The sequence below is a fragment of the Balaenoptera borealis genome, assembly GCF_965194805.1.
Source record: "Balaenoptera borealis genome assembly, chromosome: 12".
Taxonomy (NCBI): domain Eukaryota; kingdom Metazoa; phylum Chordata; class Mammalia; order Artiodactyla; family Balaenopteridae; genus Balaenoptera; species Balaenoptera borealis.
In genome coordinates this window covers 98,897,533-98,917,010 of record NC_138869.1, presented here as the reverse complement: position 1 = coordinate 98,917,010, position 19,478 = coordinate 98,897,533, and the positions used below count along the sequence as shown (strand labels likewise).

At 41.6% G+C, this 19,478-nt stretch overlaps 1 protein-coding gene across 15 annotated transcripts in view; it reads left to right on the top strand.

The window, feature by feature from the left end:
* The first annotated feature begins 492 nt into the window (after positions 1 to 492).
* Positions 493 to 19,478, top strand: part of RNF182 (ring finger protein 182) — a 154,936-nt gene continuing 135,950 nt past the window's right edge. For 5 of the 15 annotated variants that reach the window (XM_082345444.1, XM_082345446.1, XM_082345439.1 and 2 more), the window contains exon 1: positions 7,776 to 8,258. In XM_082345444.1, the coding sequence (XP_082201570.1) occupies positions 7,782 to 8,258 (477 nt within the window). In that variant the 5' untranslated portion in view covers positions 7,776 to 7,781. The other 10 variants (XM_082345440.1, XM_082345449.1, XM_082345453.1 and 7 more) reach the window with 6 other exon arrangements.

The window sequence follows — 19,478 nt, the reverse complement described above, 5'->3', positions numbered from 1 at the left end:
CTATCCTGAGCCTTAATTTTACTAAAGAAAAGGACTTTTCCTTACAAAAGTCCATACAATCTGGTCTTTGCTACCGTCCCAATATCATTCCTGCCACTGGCCCATAAATATCTTGAATTCTGGCCACACTGAATCAAGGTCTCAGAATATGATACACTGGCTCAGCATCTTTGCGCCTTGCAGCTGTTGTTTCCCCTACCCGGAATGACCCCCTTCTTTTTTTCAAGAGCCAGTGGGAAAATTACCTCCTTGGTGGCCATCAAGACCCGAAGCCTGGTCTGCAGACTGCTACAGAAGGCTCACCACCTGTGCTACGGTTACTGTCACCCTCACCTGCCCTGCGCGCTGCCTTCCCTCAGGGCTGGGCTGCCCCTTCTTTGTCTCTGGATCTCTGGCCTAGCCCAGAGGTTGCACGTGGAAGGAATAAAACCTTTGAAGTAGCTAACGTTCATCAACAGTAAAACAAGCCCGGAGATTGCACGTGAAAGGAATAAAACCTTTGAAGTAGCTAACGTTCATCAACAGTAAAACAGGCTAGTGTCTTACTAGTGGATTATTCTTCTCTTGGTATATCTGTTCTAATTTGTTAAAATGTCTGTGGCTTTTCTTTTTATTAGAGGTTGACCTATTTGGCGCATTCCCTGGTCTTCATCCAGCCCCTCTGCTGAATTAGATTTCTCCGTGTAGAAATCTAATTCAGCGGCGAGTATGGCCTTTTGCTGGTAAGGTCAAGAAGCCACTGGAATGAGATCAAGGAAGAGAAAAGGTTATTATAAGGACATGGCTATTTTACAGCATCCAAGGGTAGAAAACAATTTATGGCCGGCTCCCTGCGAGCTAGAACCTGGAACTGGGAAACCATCCGGTTCAGAACCCCTTCACCAGGCCTTTACTGAGTGCCCACCATGCCAGCTGCTGTTCTTGGGGGTGGGGGCATCAGCATGAAAGGGCCAGAAAAGTCCCTCTGGTCTGGAAGCTTGCATCCTAGAAGCAGGGGTGGTGGACAACACACATGTAAGCGAATGACAATTTTAGAAGATGGTGTTTTGAAAACAATAAAGGAGGATTATGGTGTGATAATGAGAAACTGGGTGCTCTTGCAGATTGGATGGCTGGGAAAGTTGTCTTCGAGTGGGTGACATTTGAGGGGGTATCGGAAAGATACAAGGGAGGCGGGTCTGGGCAGGGGTCTCGGACAGGAATGCACTTGATGTATTCAGAGAACAGAAAGCAAAGCCGTGAGGCTTTAGGCCTCTTAGAGGGCCACACAACTCTGGTCTCTGTTTCTCTCTTTGCAGTTGCCTGTCCTTTTGTGCCCTGGGATGAGCATGGTGGTCAGCATTGGCCGTGTATCGTACGTTCCAGCTCCGTCCACTTCTACCCACTCTTCTTTCAGGAGAGGGAATCTAACTGGCCCAGGTAATCTCCCTCAGCACAGAATCCTTCACGGCAGGCCAGAAACCTAGAAGGCATTCTTGGTGCAATCCTCTCCTTCTTGTCCTGGAGGAAACCCCTTCCTAAGACTTCTCTGTTCTTCCTCTAAATGCCTCCTTAATCTTTTCACTTGTCTCCATCTCCTCTGCCATCACCCACCCAGCCCAACTCAAAATCATCTCCCGCCTGATCTACTGCATTGATACACGCATGAGTCTTCCTGTTTCCAACTTGCTCACCCCAAATCCGTTCTCCATAAACTAGAGTGATCTTCAAAACATTGCTAATTGGGGAGATAGCCTCATTCATGTGGTCATGCCTGTTAGAAGCTTTGGGGTGGATTTTTTCAGACTCTAGTATCTCCTTGCTGGGAAATTTGTTGCACTTCCGGGTTCTCAGGGTTCTTTGGTTCTGGGAATGGTTTGGAGGCAGAAACATTGAGAAGCACCCTTCTAGCCCAACATTTTAAGACTCACTGCCAGCTCCCTCTTGTTACTGTAGCCTTGATCTTGTCCCCTGTTCTAAGAACAGCATTCTTCCTCTCCCAGAGCTTCCTCACATCTGCCCTCACTTCCTTTGTGGACGATTCATTGGCACTGCCATTATTAGCCATTGACCATGAGGGTGTTGACGAGAGATCTTGTTCTGCCCACTAGAATAGGTTCTTCCCAGGAGCTGCATCTGTAACTGATGTTGCCTGATTTAGCAAATAAAGATAGAGGATGCCCAGTTAATTTGAATTTTAGATAAATGCAAAGAATAAATGTTTTGGTATAGGTATGTCCCAAATATTTCACGTCCTGTATTTTATCTGGTAACTCTACCCTGTCCTTTGCCTGGAGTCCTCCCCACCCCACTGAGCAGAGTTTTTCTCCCACCTCTACCCCTGCCTAAGCTGCCCTGTCTGGCCACTGTAAACGAGCCTACATCTGGGTATTTCCTGTCATCTGTGCCTGTCTAGCAAAGCAAGGTATGCTCTCAGAGTGATGGTGAGGCAACAGTGGGAGGCTGCTGGGCACCTTTGCTTCGACGTGCTGTGTGCCTCATCCACGAAGAGCCTGTCTGGTCACAACACCCGTGGCTTTGATGACACAGAGTTCTTCATTTATAATCTTCAAAAGACCTAGTCACAAGGAGGGCCTTTCAAATCATTTTCCTATTATAATGATGTGTACAGCACGTGGTTTCCCTTTGATACCAATTCTAGTCTCTCACTCCAAAAGTATTTCAGCATTAGAATCACTTAGAACCTTTGATCAATGAGCTTTACTGAACCATCTAATTCAAACTTATGAAATTCTTTACTGGGAATAAGGGCAGCCTTCAATACTCTCATTTTATAGACGAGGAAACTAGAAACAAATCATTTCCATTCTGCTAAGAGCTAATTTGCAACTGTGTCAGGGATCAATAAGTAAATGAACTATGAATTTAAAACATAATGTTGGAACTGGTTTCTATTCGGACACATTTTTGCCGCTGGAATGAGCTAAGCTGTGAGTGTGGAGAAGGTCTGATGCCAGGGATACCTGAAAAGAGGTGTGAGCCTCTATTAATGACCCAAGAAAAGGAAGCAACATCTTTACACTGCCTCTGAATACAACATTTTTGAACACAGCCCCAAATTAATTTATTTAAAACAAAACTTATTTAAACCAGATTAAAGCACATCAAAAGTTTAACAGAATCTGGTCGATATCAAATTATACTTTTGGCTGAGGTATCATGTCGGATCTCTCCATAGAGAGCTCTTGGCAAGGAACTGTGATGTATTTGCTTGTTTAACTCTCTGTTTCCCTGCCATTTTTCCCACTGGCAAATAATATGTATATGTTCTTAATTGGGCTGCACAATAAACACCAGGGGCTAAGAAATGCTAAATAGGACAGTGCTTCTCAATCCTATCTACTTTTGCCTGTATTCTCCAGGATTCTTACAGGATACACTTCTCTAATTAGCAGCAAATTCCTCACACTGATGTTGATATGTCAGATAGCTCAGTGGTTAAATACATCGTCACTTCCAATTATTGACAATAATTTTCGCAATACCTGGATAAAGAGCAAGGTAATTTCAAAATTCATCCTATCTTTGTGGAATGGATTGCAGTGAAAAGTTAGTCCTCCTTCAGCCCTATCAGCAATAATGGATCTGTTTGGCATTGGTAAGAAAGCTAGCTAGAGCCATTTGGGTATCCATAGTCTTTTGTCAACCAACACATTACACAACGTGCTCATTTCAAGTTAGGTGACATTCTTGTTGTTTGCTGGATCTTTTATTTCTCCCAGAGATTCACAATGATGAAGGAGTTCCTATACAGAGCTCATTTCAAGTTAGGTGACATTCTTGTCATTTGGTTGGATCTTTTATCTCTCTAAGAGATTCACTCTGATGAAGGAATTGAGAATGTTAATTGGGCATCTCTTGGAGCCTTTGAAACAAATATGATTTAAACTGTCCTGTATGGCCACAGGTTTTTTAGTCCAAGGGACCCAAATACCTTCTTCGAGCAAGGATGTCCATACCACTTACAGGCAGTGTGTAAAGGAGTGTGTTTTTCTCTACTTGCAAGGATACGATAGTCAATATTTGCCTTTTAGAACAGATTTGCCTAGTGTCCTGGTTGAGGGGGTGGTATTGGGAGGAGACGAATTTGTGAGTTCTGAATTTTTAGCTCCTGTAGCCTCTGCAGGATGTTTGGTTTTTTGTTGTTGTTGTTTTTGTTTTTCCCCAAGACTTCTAAATGGCTGGAACTGGGCTTTTCCAATAATTTTGAAACTATCCATGAAGAAAATTAATTTTAAAATAGACAACAGAAGTATTTTTTTACATGTGTTTCGAATGTGTTGATATTACCTCATTAAACAAGGTCAGAACATGACTAGGAGGCAGGGGTCAAAGGAGATATACTTAATGAGGTTGTAACTGGAGAAGACTGAAGTTTTTTTTTTTTTTCTCTGTTTATTTCTAAACTCATAGCTTAATGGGATAAAACATATTTGAGCTCAAGCTCTCAAATAATTTAAGGAAATTTCTTAGTGTGTAGTGCTTAAGAGTCTAGTAATTTGGCTACTAAATAACTGTGTGACCTTGGACAGAGTGTGTAATAAAGATTAGCTATTATTATGATTTATAATTGAAAAAGAAATAAGGACTTGGGTAGACAAATTCCAAATTATAGAACAGGAAAATTTTTATATAAATATTTCAGTCGAGATATCTTGTTTATTTTACATATTAGGGATTTGATGATAATATATAGAATGTATATTATCTTGAGGATATTTGTTGCATTTTCTTAAACCTGGAAATTTTATCTTTTATCAAAATGAAATTATTATGAATGCTGATGTAATTGAAAATTTTCATTTATTTTGCTATTTTAAAATGGATCAAAATATCTCTTTGATTTTGATAATAATTTTATAAACAGTTCAGGGGTGAGGAGAATTAAAATTTGATGGCTCAGACACAGTGCCAATCAGTTTAATTAAAGGAAGATGAAAAGATTTGTTATGACTAACCAGACAAATAAAGACTAACCAGAATTGAAGGTTAAGAGAAAAAGTGACAGATTTGACGACGTATAAAAAAAATAATAGTTAAAGTTTATTCAGCATTGTATATGATCAGGCATCGTAATTAGAATTTTTCATACATTCATTTATCTCATTCTCAGAACAACTCAATGAGGTAAGTACCATTACGACGCCCGTTTAGCAGATGTGGAAACTGAGGACCAGATGTATTAAACTGCTTTCCTGGGTCATGTAGCTAATAAACAGTAGAGCTGGGATTCAGGCCCAGGTAATCTAACTTTGGTGTCTGTGGTAAAATCTCTCTAAACTATAAGCAGATGAGCTACTATTTGTCTACGACATTCTTCTGTAAGTTTAACATTTTCAATAGGTTGAAAACATTGAACATAAATTGCTATATTATGGCACATGTATGAATTGGAAAGCATTAATGAGGTAATTATATTTTGTTTTAACCAAAAGTTAACTTTGGGTTTCTTGATGATTTTTAGCATAAACACTAGTTCTAAAACGGAGCTGTCCAATGTGTCACATGTATAATTTAAAAGCTTTTAGTAAGCATGTTAAAGTGAAAAGAAACTGTGATAATTTTATTAATATATTTTATTTAACCCAATATATTAAAAATATTATTTCATCATGTGATCAATATAAGGATTATTAATGAGATATTATACCTTTTTTGGGTTATTGTCCCAAGTCTTTGAAATCTGGTGTGTATTTTGCACTTACCGAACATGTCAGTTTGGACTGGCCCCATTTCAAGTGTTAAGTAGCCACATGGGGCTAGTGGCTACTGATTTGGATGGCGCACCTCTAGAAGATCTTTTTAGGAAAGTAAATTCATTATTTTACATATTTCAAAAATGGTGAGAATAAGAAAGGCCAGTCATGCATCCATACAATAATTTTCTCAGCTGTACTACCTTCATTTCCAACTTAACTCATTGGATTAATGGCTGCCACTTAACTTGTTCAAATGATATCTCCTGGCAGGTAAGGCGACAAATTTTAAATGGATGGTTTCCTTACAATCTTGTAATTTTGTCTGAGAGCTAGAATGGGGTAGACCTTAAGATAAAACTAAATCTCCTTGAGAAAAGCGAATGTCTACAAGAATACCTCACAGAATAAGGGAGAACCAGGTCACGAAGGAATTCACTATGTGTGGGCCCAACGTGGGCTTTCCCAAGCCTTCAGCATTCGGGGTTAGGGGTGGCCAACTCAACAGCCATTCCCTGTTCTGTATTTAGTTCTCAACCAGGCAGCAATGCATAGGTCAACAAACACTTATTAAGGGTCTTTTGATTCTTCATTGAAAAATTACTAATACTTGCTCACTGAAAAAAAAAATCAGACCAAATCGAATTGCATATAATTCTTCAATTCTTAAACTGTAGTTTCAGTGGTAATCACTATTAACAATTAGGTGTGTATTTCCCCAGACCTTTATCTATATGTCTATGTCTATGTTTCTATCTACCTAGAAATTTCTTGTACAGAAATGGGATCACCCCATTTATATTGTTCTGAAACCGCTCTTTTTTATTTAATAAGAAATCAGTGTCTTTTAATGTATTTTATATACTTTGTTCTTTTTAATGGCTGCATAGTATTACACGGCATGAGTGTGCCAAATTTATTTAAGCACATCACTACTGATGGACATACAAGTTGTTTCAAATTCTTGCTATTACATAATTGCTGCAATGCACACCATTGTACATCTATCATTATACACTTGTGTATTTCTGCATGACACATTTCTGAGAATCAAGATAGCTGGGTGAAAGGGATGCACATTTAAAATTTTGACAAATACTATCAAACTGCTTTTCAGCCTGTGGGAAAGACCTCGTCGCTTGACTTCATCTGGAAGTACCAATGTTCCCAGTACAGGAAAATGGCCAACCGTTCTGAGGAACAAGCTGTTTCTATTCTCCACCATAAAATGAATCTTCTATTTTCATTAATTAATATGTGTAGCTTCAATTGGTAATAACATTGTTCTGCTTTAGGGCTTCTCAGATGGGTAGCAAACCCAGAAAACATCAGCTACCCTGGGGTTTTGTTATAAGTTATTGACATTCCTTTGGTGATTCACAAGTGCCAGGAAATAAATGCCATGCTCCCTGGGGTCTAAACGAAGACGTTGTACGTTTTGGGTTCAGTAACTGATCTTTCAAGAAAACATAGTATGGGGTGATGACTCACCCCGTGGTAGCTGTCCTCCAGCTCTTGTCCTTTGGAGGAAGCATTACTGTGGGTGTGCTAGTACTTTTCCCTCCCTCACCAAGTATTTCCTTAGGAGAGGATGCTTGGCATGTGCCAAGGTTGGCCTCACCCTTATCTTCTCCGGAGCACGGTGGCCTGCAGTGCACCGTCCGGGCTTGGCACAGAGAAAGCCAGCGGTCAAGGTAGACGCTTCGCAGTCACCGCCAGTGGTTGAGCAGTGGCAGCCGCGGAGATTCACAACGCAGCCTCAAAGTTGAGTTTCAGCGTGTAAGGTTACAAGCGTATCCTGTGTTGACGATAAAACCTGAAGCCCCCTTCCCCCTCTTTCCTACTGGGGCCCTCCACCTCTGGAGTGAGCCCAGACCCGCTGAGGCGAAGCTGGGTAAGAGAGGGAGGCGGCGGCGGCGGCACGGTGCGTCTTGGCAGCTCCGAGGTTGCTGCGGCAGCGGCCACAGGAGCACCGGGACCAGGTGCTGCACACTTCGTCAGTTCGCACTGCTTTCTTCTCTCTTCAGTGCATTTCCATTTTGAGGGTACAGCTCCAAAGGAGAAAGGTGTGGAGGGGGCTTTGGAATGTCCAGTGTGGGAAGCCAAAGGGGGTGCCACTACGAGGCAAAGAGGAATTGGCCCTGGCCCCGCTTCCCCTCTTGCTGGGGCGAGACCGACGCTTTGGCGACGGAGCCTGAGAGAGGGGCGTGTTTGTGGTGGTGGCGGCTCCTTGGGGGTCCTTGTCCCCTCGCAGCAGCCAGACTGCTGAGGAGAAGGGCAAGGGTCCCGGCGGCGGCCCGGCGGGTCCCGGGTCCCGGACCCCGGGCGCCGGGGGGGGTCCCCACTGGGCCTGGGGGCCCCGGCGGTTGCCATGGTGACGCAGGGTCGGTGGCTCCGCGCAGTGGAAACAAAGCCGCCCGCCTGCCCGCCCGCTCCTCGCCCGAGCTCCTCCTCCGCCGGCGCCTCCCTCCCCTCCCAGGCGCCGCCGCCGCCGCCGGAGCGGCTCCCGGCCCCGCGCCCGCCGCCGCCGCCACCGCCACGGCCGCCGCCTCCACGGGCCAGGTAAGGCGAGCGCGCCCGCCGCGCGGAGGGCTCGGGCCGGGCGCCGGGGGTGGGGGTCCGCCCGCTGCGGGGAGCGGGCGCCGGGGCCCGGCTGCACCGGAGTCCCCGAGGGGCGCGTCTCCACCGGAGACCGTCTCCCCGGCCGCCCCGCAACCTCGGAGGGCGCCCGGGGCACGGCGGCGGCGGCGGGCGGCAAACTTCGCGGTCGGCGCAGGGCCCGAGCCTCCTCCCGGCGCGACGGCCCTGCCGGTCTCGGCTCCGCTCGACGGCGTACGGGGCGCGGGGCTGCCCGGAGACGGCCCGGCGCGCGGGTGAGGCTGTGCGGGGAGGCGGGGGTGGTACCTGCCTGCGTATCCTTTCTCTGTCTCCCCCTCCCTCTCGGCGTGTTATCGAGGCTTGTAGAAAAAAAAAAAGATATGAAAATATTTACCTCTGGACTTTCATGTTTCCTAGTTGATCCTCTTTGAGGACGGGATGGTGCTAGGGTCTCCAAGGGAACAAACGAGACTTTTTTATTTTTTTTAACCATCTCTGAAAAGTGAGCCCAGGCTTCCATGCCTGGGACGGGAGCATTTTGAGGTGCTTCTGAAGTTCGTTTGGATTTTGAACATAACCGCCTTTATCTTTGGAAGGTGTGACTAAATGGGAAAGGTAGCCCGGGTTTCCCATCCAGCAATACCAGCGTTAATAGGATCAATTCTTTGTAGATTAGATACTTGGCACCGATGTCATTGCTGCTGTTTCTGGAAGGTATTGTGTTCGTGCTTTAAGGAACTGGAAAATGCCTTGCGTTTCTATGTGTGAGGAAGGAAACCAAAGCACCTCTGAGGGCAGGTATCTGGGCGGTGTTTGCATCTGTTTCTGAGTGTGAGGAAGAGGGTTACGATGGCCTTGCTAAGGGCATTCAGGTACTGGATGGGGAATTGCTCAAGTTATGGGTAACCTCCTCTTTTCTCAACGGCCCCAAGCCTCGCCATCATTTCGTGATATTTAGTTTGTTGCAGACACAAAGAATGGATTAAAAATAGGATTGTGAAGACTGTTTCGTAGCTACTTAGGTATCATCTTAGGTGTACTCATGTGAAAGATGGAAAACAGTTTTCATTTTTAGAAATATAGCTGATCAATTCAGAAGGAAATAATGTATTTGTTAATATTTTTTAATTTGGGGAGAAATGTCACATTGATAACTGGAAAATAATTCAACTTATTAAATTGTATACCCAACTTAGTAAAATAATTTATAAGTTGGAAGAGGTCAGTTAGAGAACATTACATGGAAAACAAGAAATTATATTTTTGCTAAAAGGTAGTTAACAAGAAGAAATCATTGGCAGTGATCATTTTGAATTGCAGTTAAGTTGATTAGAATTACGGATGTTAAAGCTACTTGAGGTTTCAGACATAAAGTGATATTCCTCTTCCCTCTTTTGGGATTTCAACACCTGTTAGCTAGCTGATTACTAGGTTTCTGAGTCTGTTCATATTTGCTAGTAATTTTTAAAAATTGTTTATTTATTATTTTTGGCTGCGTTGGGTCTTTGTTGCTGCGAGCGGGCTTTCTCTAGTTGCGGCGAGCGGGGGCTACTCTTCGTTGTGGTGCAAGGGCTTCTCACTGCAGTGGCTTCTCTTGTTGTGGAGCACAGGCTCTAGGCACACGGGCTTCAGCAGTTGTGGCACGCGGGCTCAGTAGTTGTGGCTCGCGGGCTCTACAGCGCAGGCTCAGTAGTTGTGGAGCACGGGTTTAGTTGCTCCACGGCATGTGGGATCTTCCCAGACCAGGGATCGAACCCGTGTCCCCTGCATTGGCAGGCGGATTCTTAATCACTGCACCACCAGGGAAGCCCTTTGCTAGTAATTTTAAGTCATGTCACTTCATTAGAAGATTGTATTGGAAACTAAGGAATTGAGTTACAGCAACAATTTACAGATTATTTCACAATTGGGTTTGTTGTTAAACTGAATTTTACCTGTAGAGTGATTCACAGATGTTCTGCTAAATACTCTTTGATGATGGTAATGAAATGGGACATTGATTAAAATGAAGTCTATCTGTTTTCAGAAGATAACCAGGAGAGAAAAATAAGTATTTTCTCATTTAAGCATGAAAGGCAACCAGGATATTGAATCCTGGTCCTGTTATATAGACAGAATATAGTTTCATGTTTTGTAGCAAAAATAATAATTTTTGTGTTCTTTCTAAGGCACCAAGAGTACAGCTTTATTCACATCTCTGTTAGCAAATCCAACATTCAAGTGAAAGTATTCTGGACCTGCTTTTCAGCCACGTGGGCCCCTCACTATGAGTTCTAGCCTGTGGCACTTAGTTTGTATTCTGAAGAAAGGAGATAGCCAGTGTTAATTCAGCACAATAAGGGCTCATGGTTTGCCTTTGCTGCTAGCTCACACAAGGCACAGGATTCAAAATAGTTTGGCATCTTTAAAGCTGTATCGCTTTCTGCCAAAAAACTAAAGTCAGTAAACAACAGCAATAAACAGGCATGTATTGCAAGCACCGCTTTGTTCTAGTGGTTTATTTACACAAGCTCTGAAGCAGGAAATGAAGCTTTTGTCAGTGAAGTGAAAAACAGCAATTTGGCATGCTTATATATGTTACTAGCATCATGAGGTATGTGCAGAGCCAAATAATGAGAGCAAAAAGTGCTGTGATATCCACAGTACCTTCTTAGGAAATGCAAATGGGAGTGTGGTGTACCTCCGTGGTTGAGACTGGCCACCTGGTGGAAGTAGGGAACAGCACACAGCATCCTCAGGTGTAAAATAGCAGTTGTCACTCTCCCTCATTCACAGTAATAGGAGTCTTCTGCAATTCTAGGCTTCAGAGTCTTAAAATTAGAAAAGTCTTAATTTTGTAAAATTATTTTATAATTTTGTAAAGTCATAGTTTTATAAAGTCTTAATTTAATGATTAAAAAAAAAAACCTGGTCCTAATTTTTGGTTTACGTTGTAAAATTTGGTCTGATAATTAAAACCACAGCCATCGTTCTACCTGAATAATTATGTAACTTGACTTACCAAGCAGGTCCAAAGAGATAAAAAGAGCCAAGGCATGTTCTTGTTTAAGTAGGATTAACCTTGTACTTGTGCCATTGAAAGTCATTTGTTTGTAACCATATGAGCCTGCATGGACAGTATTAGGCCACTGAAGCCTTTGTTGGCTGTTTCTGGGTCAGTGTTCTCTAGCAATTTCTAGCACTGTGGTAATGTGATGACTGCTTGGTAATTTAGCACGTTGTACAATGTGTTGTAGCGTTTGTAAAAGCACATTTCTGAAAAAGTGATAGTTTTTTAAAAATGATTTCTTCATTACCAAGACACTTAGGTTTGGATTTGTGGCTGGGGAGAGTAATGTTAGCCCTGTGACCTCGAGGAAAAAATGCTATAAATGTAAGGTATTGTCAACTGACCTGCTGTGCGTGGTGGGTATCGATCATGACCATTGTGCTGAGAAAAGGCATGGGAAACCCACGCTGGTGGTGATATGAAGGGGTGTTTCGTGCCGTGGATTATTAGTAGGGATTGATGGAGGTTGAAAAACATTTGTGGGCCCATACTTCATTTTTTTGTGCCCTCAGTTAAAATGAGGATAAGCTCTCTTAAGCCATTTTAGAAACCACTTTACAAAATGGGAAACACATATATTTATACAGTCTAGCACAGAATTAGAGTGTTATAAACATAGTTCGAGGTCAGTGATTGATTTCCATATGTGCCAGTTCTTTGTAGCAATTATATAGTTTTGGACATCCATCAGCAAATGTTTATCAAGTGTTTCCTTCTCTTTATTCCGTATCACTTGATAAAGTCACCTGAGCTCTTATGGTTGAGGACTTACTTGTTTTCCAACTGTTATGATTATTCTTTTATTGTATGTGTAACTCATTACATACAATACCCAAATATTCTCCATTGGCCTAGTTTTCAGCCTTCCTTTTCTTATGGGGAAAAGTTACCAGTTAATTCTTAATGCTATTTAAGTAATTTTATATCCCCAGGGCTTTTAGAAAATATGAGTTGGTTAATTTGTTATTCAATAAGAAAAATATTAGAAACTTAGTTTATAATGGTGTGTATTTTTAAAAAACCCACAACGCATGTTATAATCCTTAATTTCACATTTTGGACATGTACAGAGGTTGCATGGTGGATAGGAAAATTTGGGATCCTGTTAGGTGACCAAGTGCTCATTTCCCTAACTGCCTGGATCTAGATCTCTGCTTCTTTACTTCATAATCAGTTGAAATGAAAGCCAAAGACCCTCAAAGTGGAGGCTTCAGTGAGTTAAAAAGTGTTAGAAAGGGAGATTAATATACACTGAGACCCCGCCGGGCTTGGAGTGAAGGGGAGGGGAGGAAAAAGATGGATGGCACTGATCATCTCTTCAACACCTTATGGTTCAAGATCCTGAAGCAATTCCCCACGGGCTGTTTACATGGTTTCCAGAGACTCCTGCAACAGAGATGCTGTTCTGGTCACTTATCCCCTCTTTTTCTCCCGACTGAGTAAAAAGTGACTCCCCTGAATTGTGGTGCAAGTGCACTTTGAATATTATAAGCCACAAATTAGGGCATAAGAATAAAGAATTTCGACACAGATATATTATATAATCTAATTGGTCAGGGAGAACAGTTAGATAATCAAGACAGTAATGGAGCTCTAAAATAAAACTGTGTGTTTGTCCCACATATTTGAGGTGTTCAAACGAGAGATTGTTGCTCTGAGTATCAGTCCATTACGAACTGTCTTCCCTCTATGATAACCAAAGCCGTTCAAGGGAGACATGGCATTTTACACAATTTTATCACTACGTGTTGTGTCAGGCATAGTTGTATTGAAGAATAGATGCTTACTCAGACTCTTGAGTGGTAAACCTCTAATGAAAGGTTTCTGTGTGGTCTTATCTGGCATTTCGTCTTGTTTCATATAGTTTCCTCCGACCCTGGTTAGTATGATTGCAGTTCCATCTTTTTTCTATCAATCAAACCCTTGCTAGTGCTTCCTAATAGAAGCTGTGTTCTAAACACTTTACAAATATTAATTTATTTAATCCTCTTAAGAACTCTATGAAGTAGGTTCTACTGTGATTCCCCATTTTCAGAAGGAGGAAACTGATGTGATCTTTCTCTGTTATATTAACCTACAGGTACACAAAATGTACCAGATTCCTGGCTTCTTTATGTCAAGGAATGCAGCAAGCTTTGCTTTTTAATTCACTGAAATAAAGGCACTAATCGTTATGGCACTTGGGCTTTTTTCTTATTTTAATGAAAAGAAACAAAACCTAAAGTCATAAAACGAGAATCCTTTCTTCATAGTGTATTGTGACATATGCCAGTGTTTTCTATACTTAAAAAAACTAGAATAGGCTAATTTATAGAAAAGATACTTTTGAAGGTAGTTGTTCTTTCACTTATTATTTGTATTCATATATTGAAAGAATATATATTCCCTATGGTGTTAGCCTTGCTATATACATGTAAATATATCTTTTATATGTGTCTATTTTGCATTGCCTTATGTAGACTATCATCAGTCTAGGCTCACCTTTTAAAAAAAATTGAAGTACAGTTGATTTACAATATTATATTAGTTTCAGGAAGACAGCATAGTGATTCAGTATTTTTGCAGATTATACTCCATTATAAGTTATTACAAGATAATGACTATAATCCCCTTTGCTATAGGCTCATCTGTTCTTTTCTCAGTAGCTCTAACCTGTCCTGAGGACCAGGACTCCTTCTCACTCATTCTCTTCCAAGAGAACTCTGTGTATACCATCTTTTTTTTTTCTTTAACAATTTAGCATGTTGTTTGAAAATACATGTATCTGTTTTTTGTGCTAGACTGTAAACTTCTTAAGAACAAGAACTGTGTCTTACTCATTTCCAAAGATAAGATAGGTACAAATGTGCTTTTCTTATTTGAATACTTAAAAGATTTTTAATGTGATATAAACTTATCATTTTTAAATCTAGTTCCAAAGTCAGTATTGAGGGCCTTAAAATGTCAATATTAGGGTCTTAGGAAAGTGACTCAAATTTCTTAGAGTAGTATTACTTCAGTTATCCAAGTTTCAAAATGTATCCTTAGGGCACTATAAAATTACTTTGAGCTTTTAGTTATTTGAAGTACGACATTAGAAATCAAATACCACAATTTCATTTTCAATTTATTTGGATTCCTGAAGGTCATATCTTAAAAGGTTATATATAAAAAGCATAAAAAACACTAGCTAGCTTAATTTTATACTAGCAGTTATGCATAAACTTTTGATTATTCTAGTCAAAGAGAGCAAAAAATGGATCTTTAAAAATCATTTAAGTTTGTCTTTATAATGCTTTTCGTATTTTACCTTCTAACCCCTCTCCCCCTTCTAAGCTCATGTTCTCACTGTCTCCATAGAAGAGTGATTAAGTGTTTTAATTTCAGGGGGCTTTTCTTATTTAAGCTATATGAAAAATAAGATTAAATAAGAGACAGGTGTCCATAAAAGCAAGTAATGAAATATAGTTCTGTAGGTTCTTTTAATAATAAATATTGTAATAGCTATCATTTATTGATCACTTACCTGGTACCAGGTAGTCTATTAAGTATGCTACACAAACTGTCTTTTTGATCTTCACAATAACTCTTGTTTCCTCATGTGTAAAATGCTAATAAATAGCTTATCCAAGATCGCACAGAGTCAGTACATTTAAAAACATGATTTGCGTGATAAATCACAATCTGAAGTTGACTATGATTGCTTTGTTAATTACCAGCCAACAAAGAAGGCCTTCCTGCTGCAGTGAAGATGCTTTTCGATTATGTATGCTTTGGAAAGAGTGGCAGTTGAGAACTGCCTGGTGGGGCAGATTCAGGATGGTGGGTGTGGTCAATTTCGAGAGGGGAGATGGTTCTCAGGAGGTAACCAAAACCATATGTCCTTGTTTATGTTCATTGCTGCAGACTCCAGGTGGGGTTTTTGTGTAGAAGGAGGGGGAGAATGTTTCCCCTGAAACCTATTTTTAGAATTAAAAACAAGATGAAAAGGAATTCTCTTCTCTCTCCTGAATTTGTTTTATTTTGTACTGTGCCCTGGATTCAGAATTAACCCCCAAAAGGGCCATATAAGATGTTATAGAATGAAAAGAAATGCAATGAAAAGTCACCCAATAAATGTCACATCCCTCAGGCTGGATTTCTTTGAGGGTCAGAGCAATATGTTTTCTGTCACTGCGGGAGAGTTCCTTGTCTTAGGAAGCTGGAGGCCTGGAGAATGGGGATCAGAATGAAGTCTGAAGCCTTGAAAACTGTTCTCATTTGGGTCACTCCCTTGTACATCACGGTTTTTTCCTGGAATTCCTACTGCAAACCTTTCTTGATAGCTACTGGGAAAAAAGAGGCATGAGAGACTTTTAGTTAAAATCTTAACAGCATGTAAAAGCTCACTTTTTGGAACAATTAGTTATTTTTGTCGATGTGAGCTTTTTTTCAGGTTCAAGGGCAATCTGAGAGTCAGTAAAGCACAGTGGTTAAGAGCATGCATTTTGAAGCCAGGCAGCCTGTATTTGAATGCTGGCTGTGCTACTATCTAGCTGTATGACCTTGGGGCAGCTACTTAATCGTGCTGTGCCATCATTTCTTGACTATGAAATGGGAAGAATAATATTACTTACTTCATTGGGTTGTGAGGATTAAGCGAATAAATATTTGTAAAGTCTTAATTATTAGCTATTAAGAGTATGTTTTGTCTACAGAAAGGACAACTGATATTTGATGTTTTTACAGGTAAAAATAAAAATCGAGTTTCCTTTAGGCCTCTAAGTTCCAACTTACTTATCTTCTTATTCTGCTTGTAAATCTGGTAAATGTGAGCCATCACCTTCATTTTTTCTTTGATGAAACTTTAGTTCAAACCGAACAGATTGAGTGCCTTAAACTATCAGTCTCATTGATAAACTTAGCTAAATTTAAACCCTTAAATATTTTCAATTGTGTATATAAATTTAATATATTTGATTTTCTTTTTAAACAAATCAGATGCTTAGTGGGCAAATGTATGACTCACATGAATGAAACCTTTCCAAATACTTAACTCAAGTTCCTTTGACTGTTCCATCACTTACAGAATTAATATTTTATAGACATAGCCAAATCCTCTTAAACATTTCAATCTAAATAAATCATATGCCTAAATATAGCACACATTTTAAACGAGAATCACAGGGCTAATCTGTCAGTTTATGTCAGATTCTTTTAAACACTAAAAACATAATAATTATGCACAAACTGTTCCAATTAATATAAAACATATTTCTAAACTTTTCTAAAAAGTATTAACGTGAGTCTGATTTGCTTCATCATATCTATATTTAATTCTAAACCTTCTCTAGATTGGAAAGGCACTTACCCATTGGAAAGAAGTTTATTATCTCGGGTAAGCTGGAGGTACCATTTTAGGTGAACTTTCGTTATCATACCATTCCACATTGATTTCAAGTTACTGCTTGACTGTTTTTCATTAAAATATGGCTCCTTATTGATCACAGACCTAAGGCTTAGATGCTGCACTTGGGCTACATACATCCTGGATAGTTCTTCCTGTGACCTTGAATGACAGGCTTCACCCTCTTTTGTAGTCACCATGACAACAGGTGACTCCAAATCGTGCTCTTCAGATAGTTCTGGTGTTTTAATCCTTAGACCAGTGCCGTCCAATATGTAATTTTAAGTTTCAGGTAGCCATATTAAAAAAGTAAAAAGTGATTTTTTTTTTTAAATTAATTAATTTTTTTTGGCTGTGTTGGGTCTTCGTTTCTGTGCGAGGGCTTTCTCCAGTTGCGGGGAGCGGGGGCCACTCTTCATCGCGGTGCGCGGGCCTCTCACTATCGCGGCCTCTCTTGTTGCGGAGCACAGGCTCCAGACGCGCAGGCTCAGTAGTTGTGGCTCACGGGCCTAGTTGCTCCGCGGCATGTGGGATCTTCCCAGACCAGGGCTCGAACCCGTGTCCCCTGCATTGGCAGGCAGATTCTCAACCGCTGCGCCACCAGGGAAGCCCAGTCTCACCTGCTTCTGAACGCACACCTACTACCATCTCCCCGAGGGACCCCAAGTGGCTGAGCTCCTATCTAAACCCTCCTCCTCCACTTGTGCGTTGTGTACCTTCCCCTCTTGCCCACTCACAGATAATGGTCTTTTTCTCTATCATCAGTTTTCCCCCACTATTGGATAATTTCCATCAGTTTATATACTGTAATATTATAAACTTTAATAATTTAAGATCACCTTAAAAAACCCCCACAAACACAATACTTCCTTAACCCCTACATTTTTCTTCAGCTTCAACACCATTTCTGTGCTCTCCTTTATAGCAAAATGTCCTGTAAGAGTTGCTCTTTGCTGCTTCTCTCCTCCCATGCTTGAATCTATCTCAGTTAGATGTGCACACCCACCATTCCACTGAAAGTGCTTCAAAGTGACCTTGCCAAATCCGGAATCAGTTCCCAATCTTCATCTTACCCAGCCTTTCAGTAACATTTGAGAGTTGATCAATGCCTTCTTCTTGAAAGACTTCCTTCACTTGGTGTATACATTCACTGGTGCTTTAGTCATGCTGCATTACAAACCACCCTAAAACTCAGTAGCTCACATTTAAGTTTTCGTTCATAGGTCTCCTAGGTAGGCTGCATTTCAGTTGATCTAGGTTGGGCTGAGTTGGGTGGCCCTGCTCCAGGCTGTGGATTGGGTTCAGATCTGCTCCTTGTGTATTTGTTCTGGGACTTAGGCTGAGGGGACTACGCAGGGTCTGCTCTTGTCATGGCAGATCATTGGGGTCCCACAGTGAAGTCAAGCCACACAAGCACACCAAAGGCCTTTTCTTTCGTCTTGTCCACTAATGTTCCTGTTGGCCAAAGAAACTCACATAGCCAGGCCTGACATCGGTGGGCAGGGACGCCACTCCATCCGCAGTTGGGAAGGGAAGGGGAGTGAATATTTGCTGAACAGTCATTCAGCACATCACATGTGGCCTCCAGGACACCTTTCTTTCTTGCTTCTCTGCCCATCTCACTGGCTTTCCAGCTGAGTGTCCTTTGACGGTTTCTGCAGATTTCTCTAAGCATTGCAGGGCCTTCAGGTCTAGTCTCTGGAGTCCTTCCTTTCTTTGTCTACCCCAGTTTTCTAGGTATCTCATCTTATCGCACAGCTTTAATGTCATCTCACCTGCTGATGAATCCCAAATTCTTATCTTCAGTAGAAAATTCTTCTCTTCATTTCACGCTCATGTGTCCACTTGACATTTCGACTTGGATGGCTAAATAGGCATCTCAAACTCAACAGGTCCAAGAATGTACTCCTGAGTCCCTGTACCAATACTGCCCCAGCCTGCTCCTCCCACAGCTTTTCCCAACTTAGTAAATGGCATCTTCGTTCTTTCAGTTGCCTTGACCCTAACTCTGGAGTCATCCTTGACTTCTCCCTTTTCCCTTCATACGTTAAATTGAATCCATTAGTGAATTTGTTGACTTTGCCTTCAGATTTGATCATTTGTCACCACTTCCCCCACCCCCACTACAGTACAGTCTGCTACCATTACTCTTTTGTTTTACTGCAGGTACCTTCTAATTGGTTTCCCAGCCTCTGCCCTTAATACCTTACAGTCTGTTTCCTTTGTAACAATGAGAACAATCTTTTGGAACTTGGAATCAGCTCCAATCATTTCCTTGCTCAAAGGACTGTGACGCCAAGAGAAAACAAAATACAAGCCCCCCATCCCCACCCCAAGTTCCCTCCTCACTTAGAATGAATGGCAAAGTCCGTTCAGGGGCCTGTGAGGCCTCCCCACATGCTCTGGGCCCTGCTAGCCCCCGCCCCACCTCCCGCTGGCTCATTGCACTCCAGGCTTGCTCTTCTCTGAATGTACCAAGCCTGCTCTGGCCTCCAGATCTTGGCACTGCTGTCCCCTTTGCTGGGACTCTTCTTTCGCCAGATATTTGTATGACTTACTTCCTTGTTTCTTTCAGGTCTGTGCTTGAGTGTTATCAGAGTGACTCCACCCAAACACTCTGTAAAAATGTAGTCTTTTTGTCTCTCAAACTCTCTGTCCCCCTTACCTGTTCTTCTCCATAGCACTGTTACCACCTCGCACATTGTGCAAACAAACAAAAAGTATATATCTTTGTCCTCCTCTTTCTTCTACTGTATAAAACCCGTAAAGA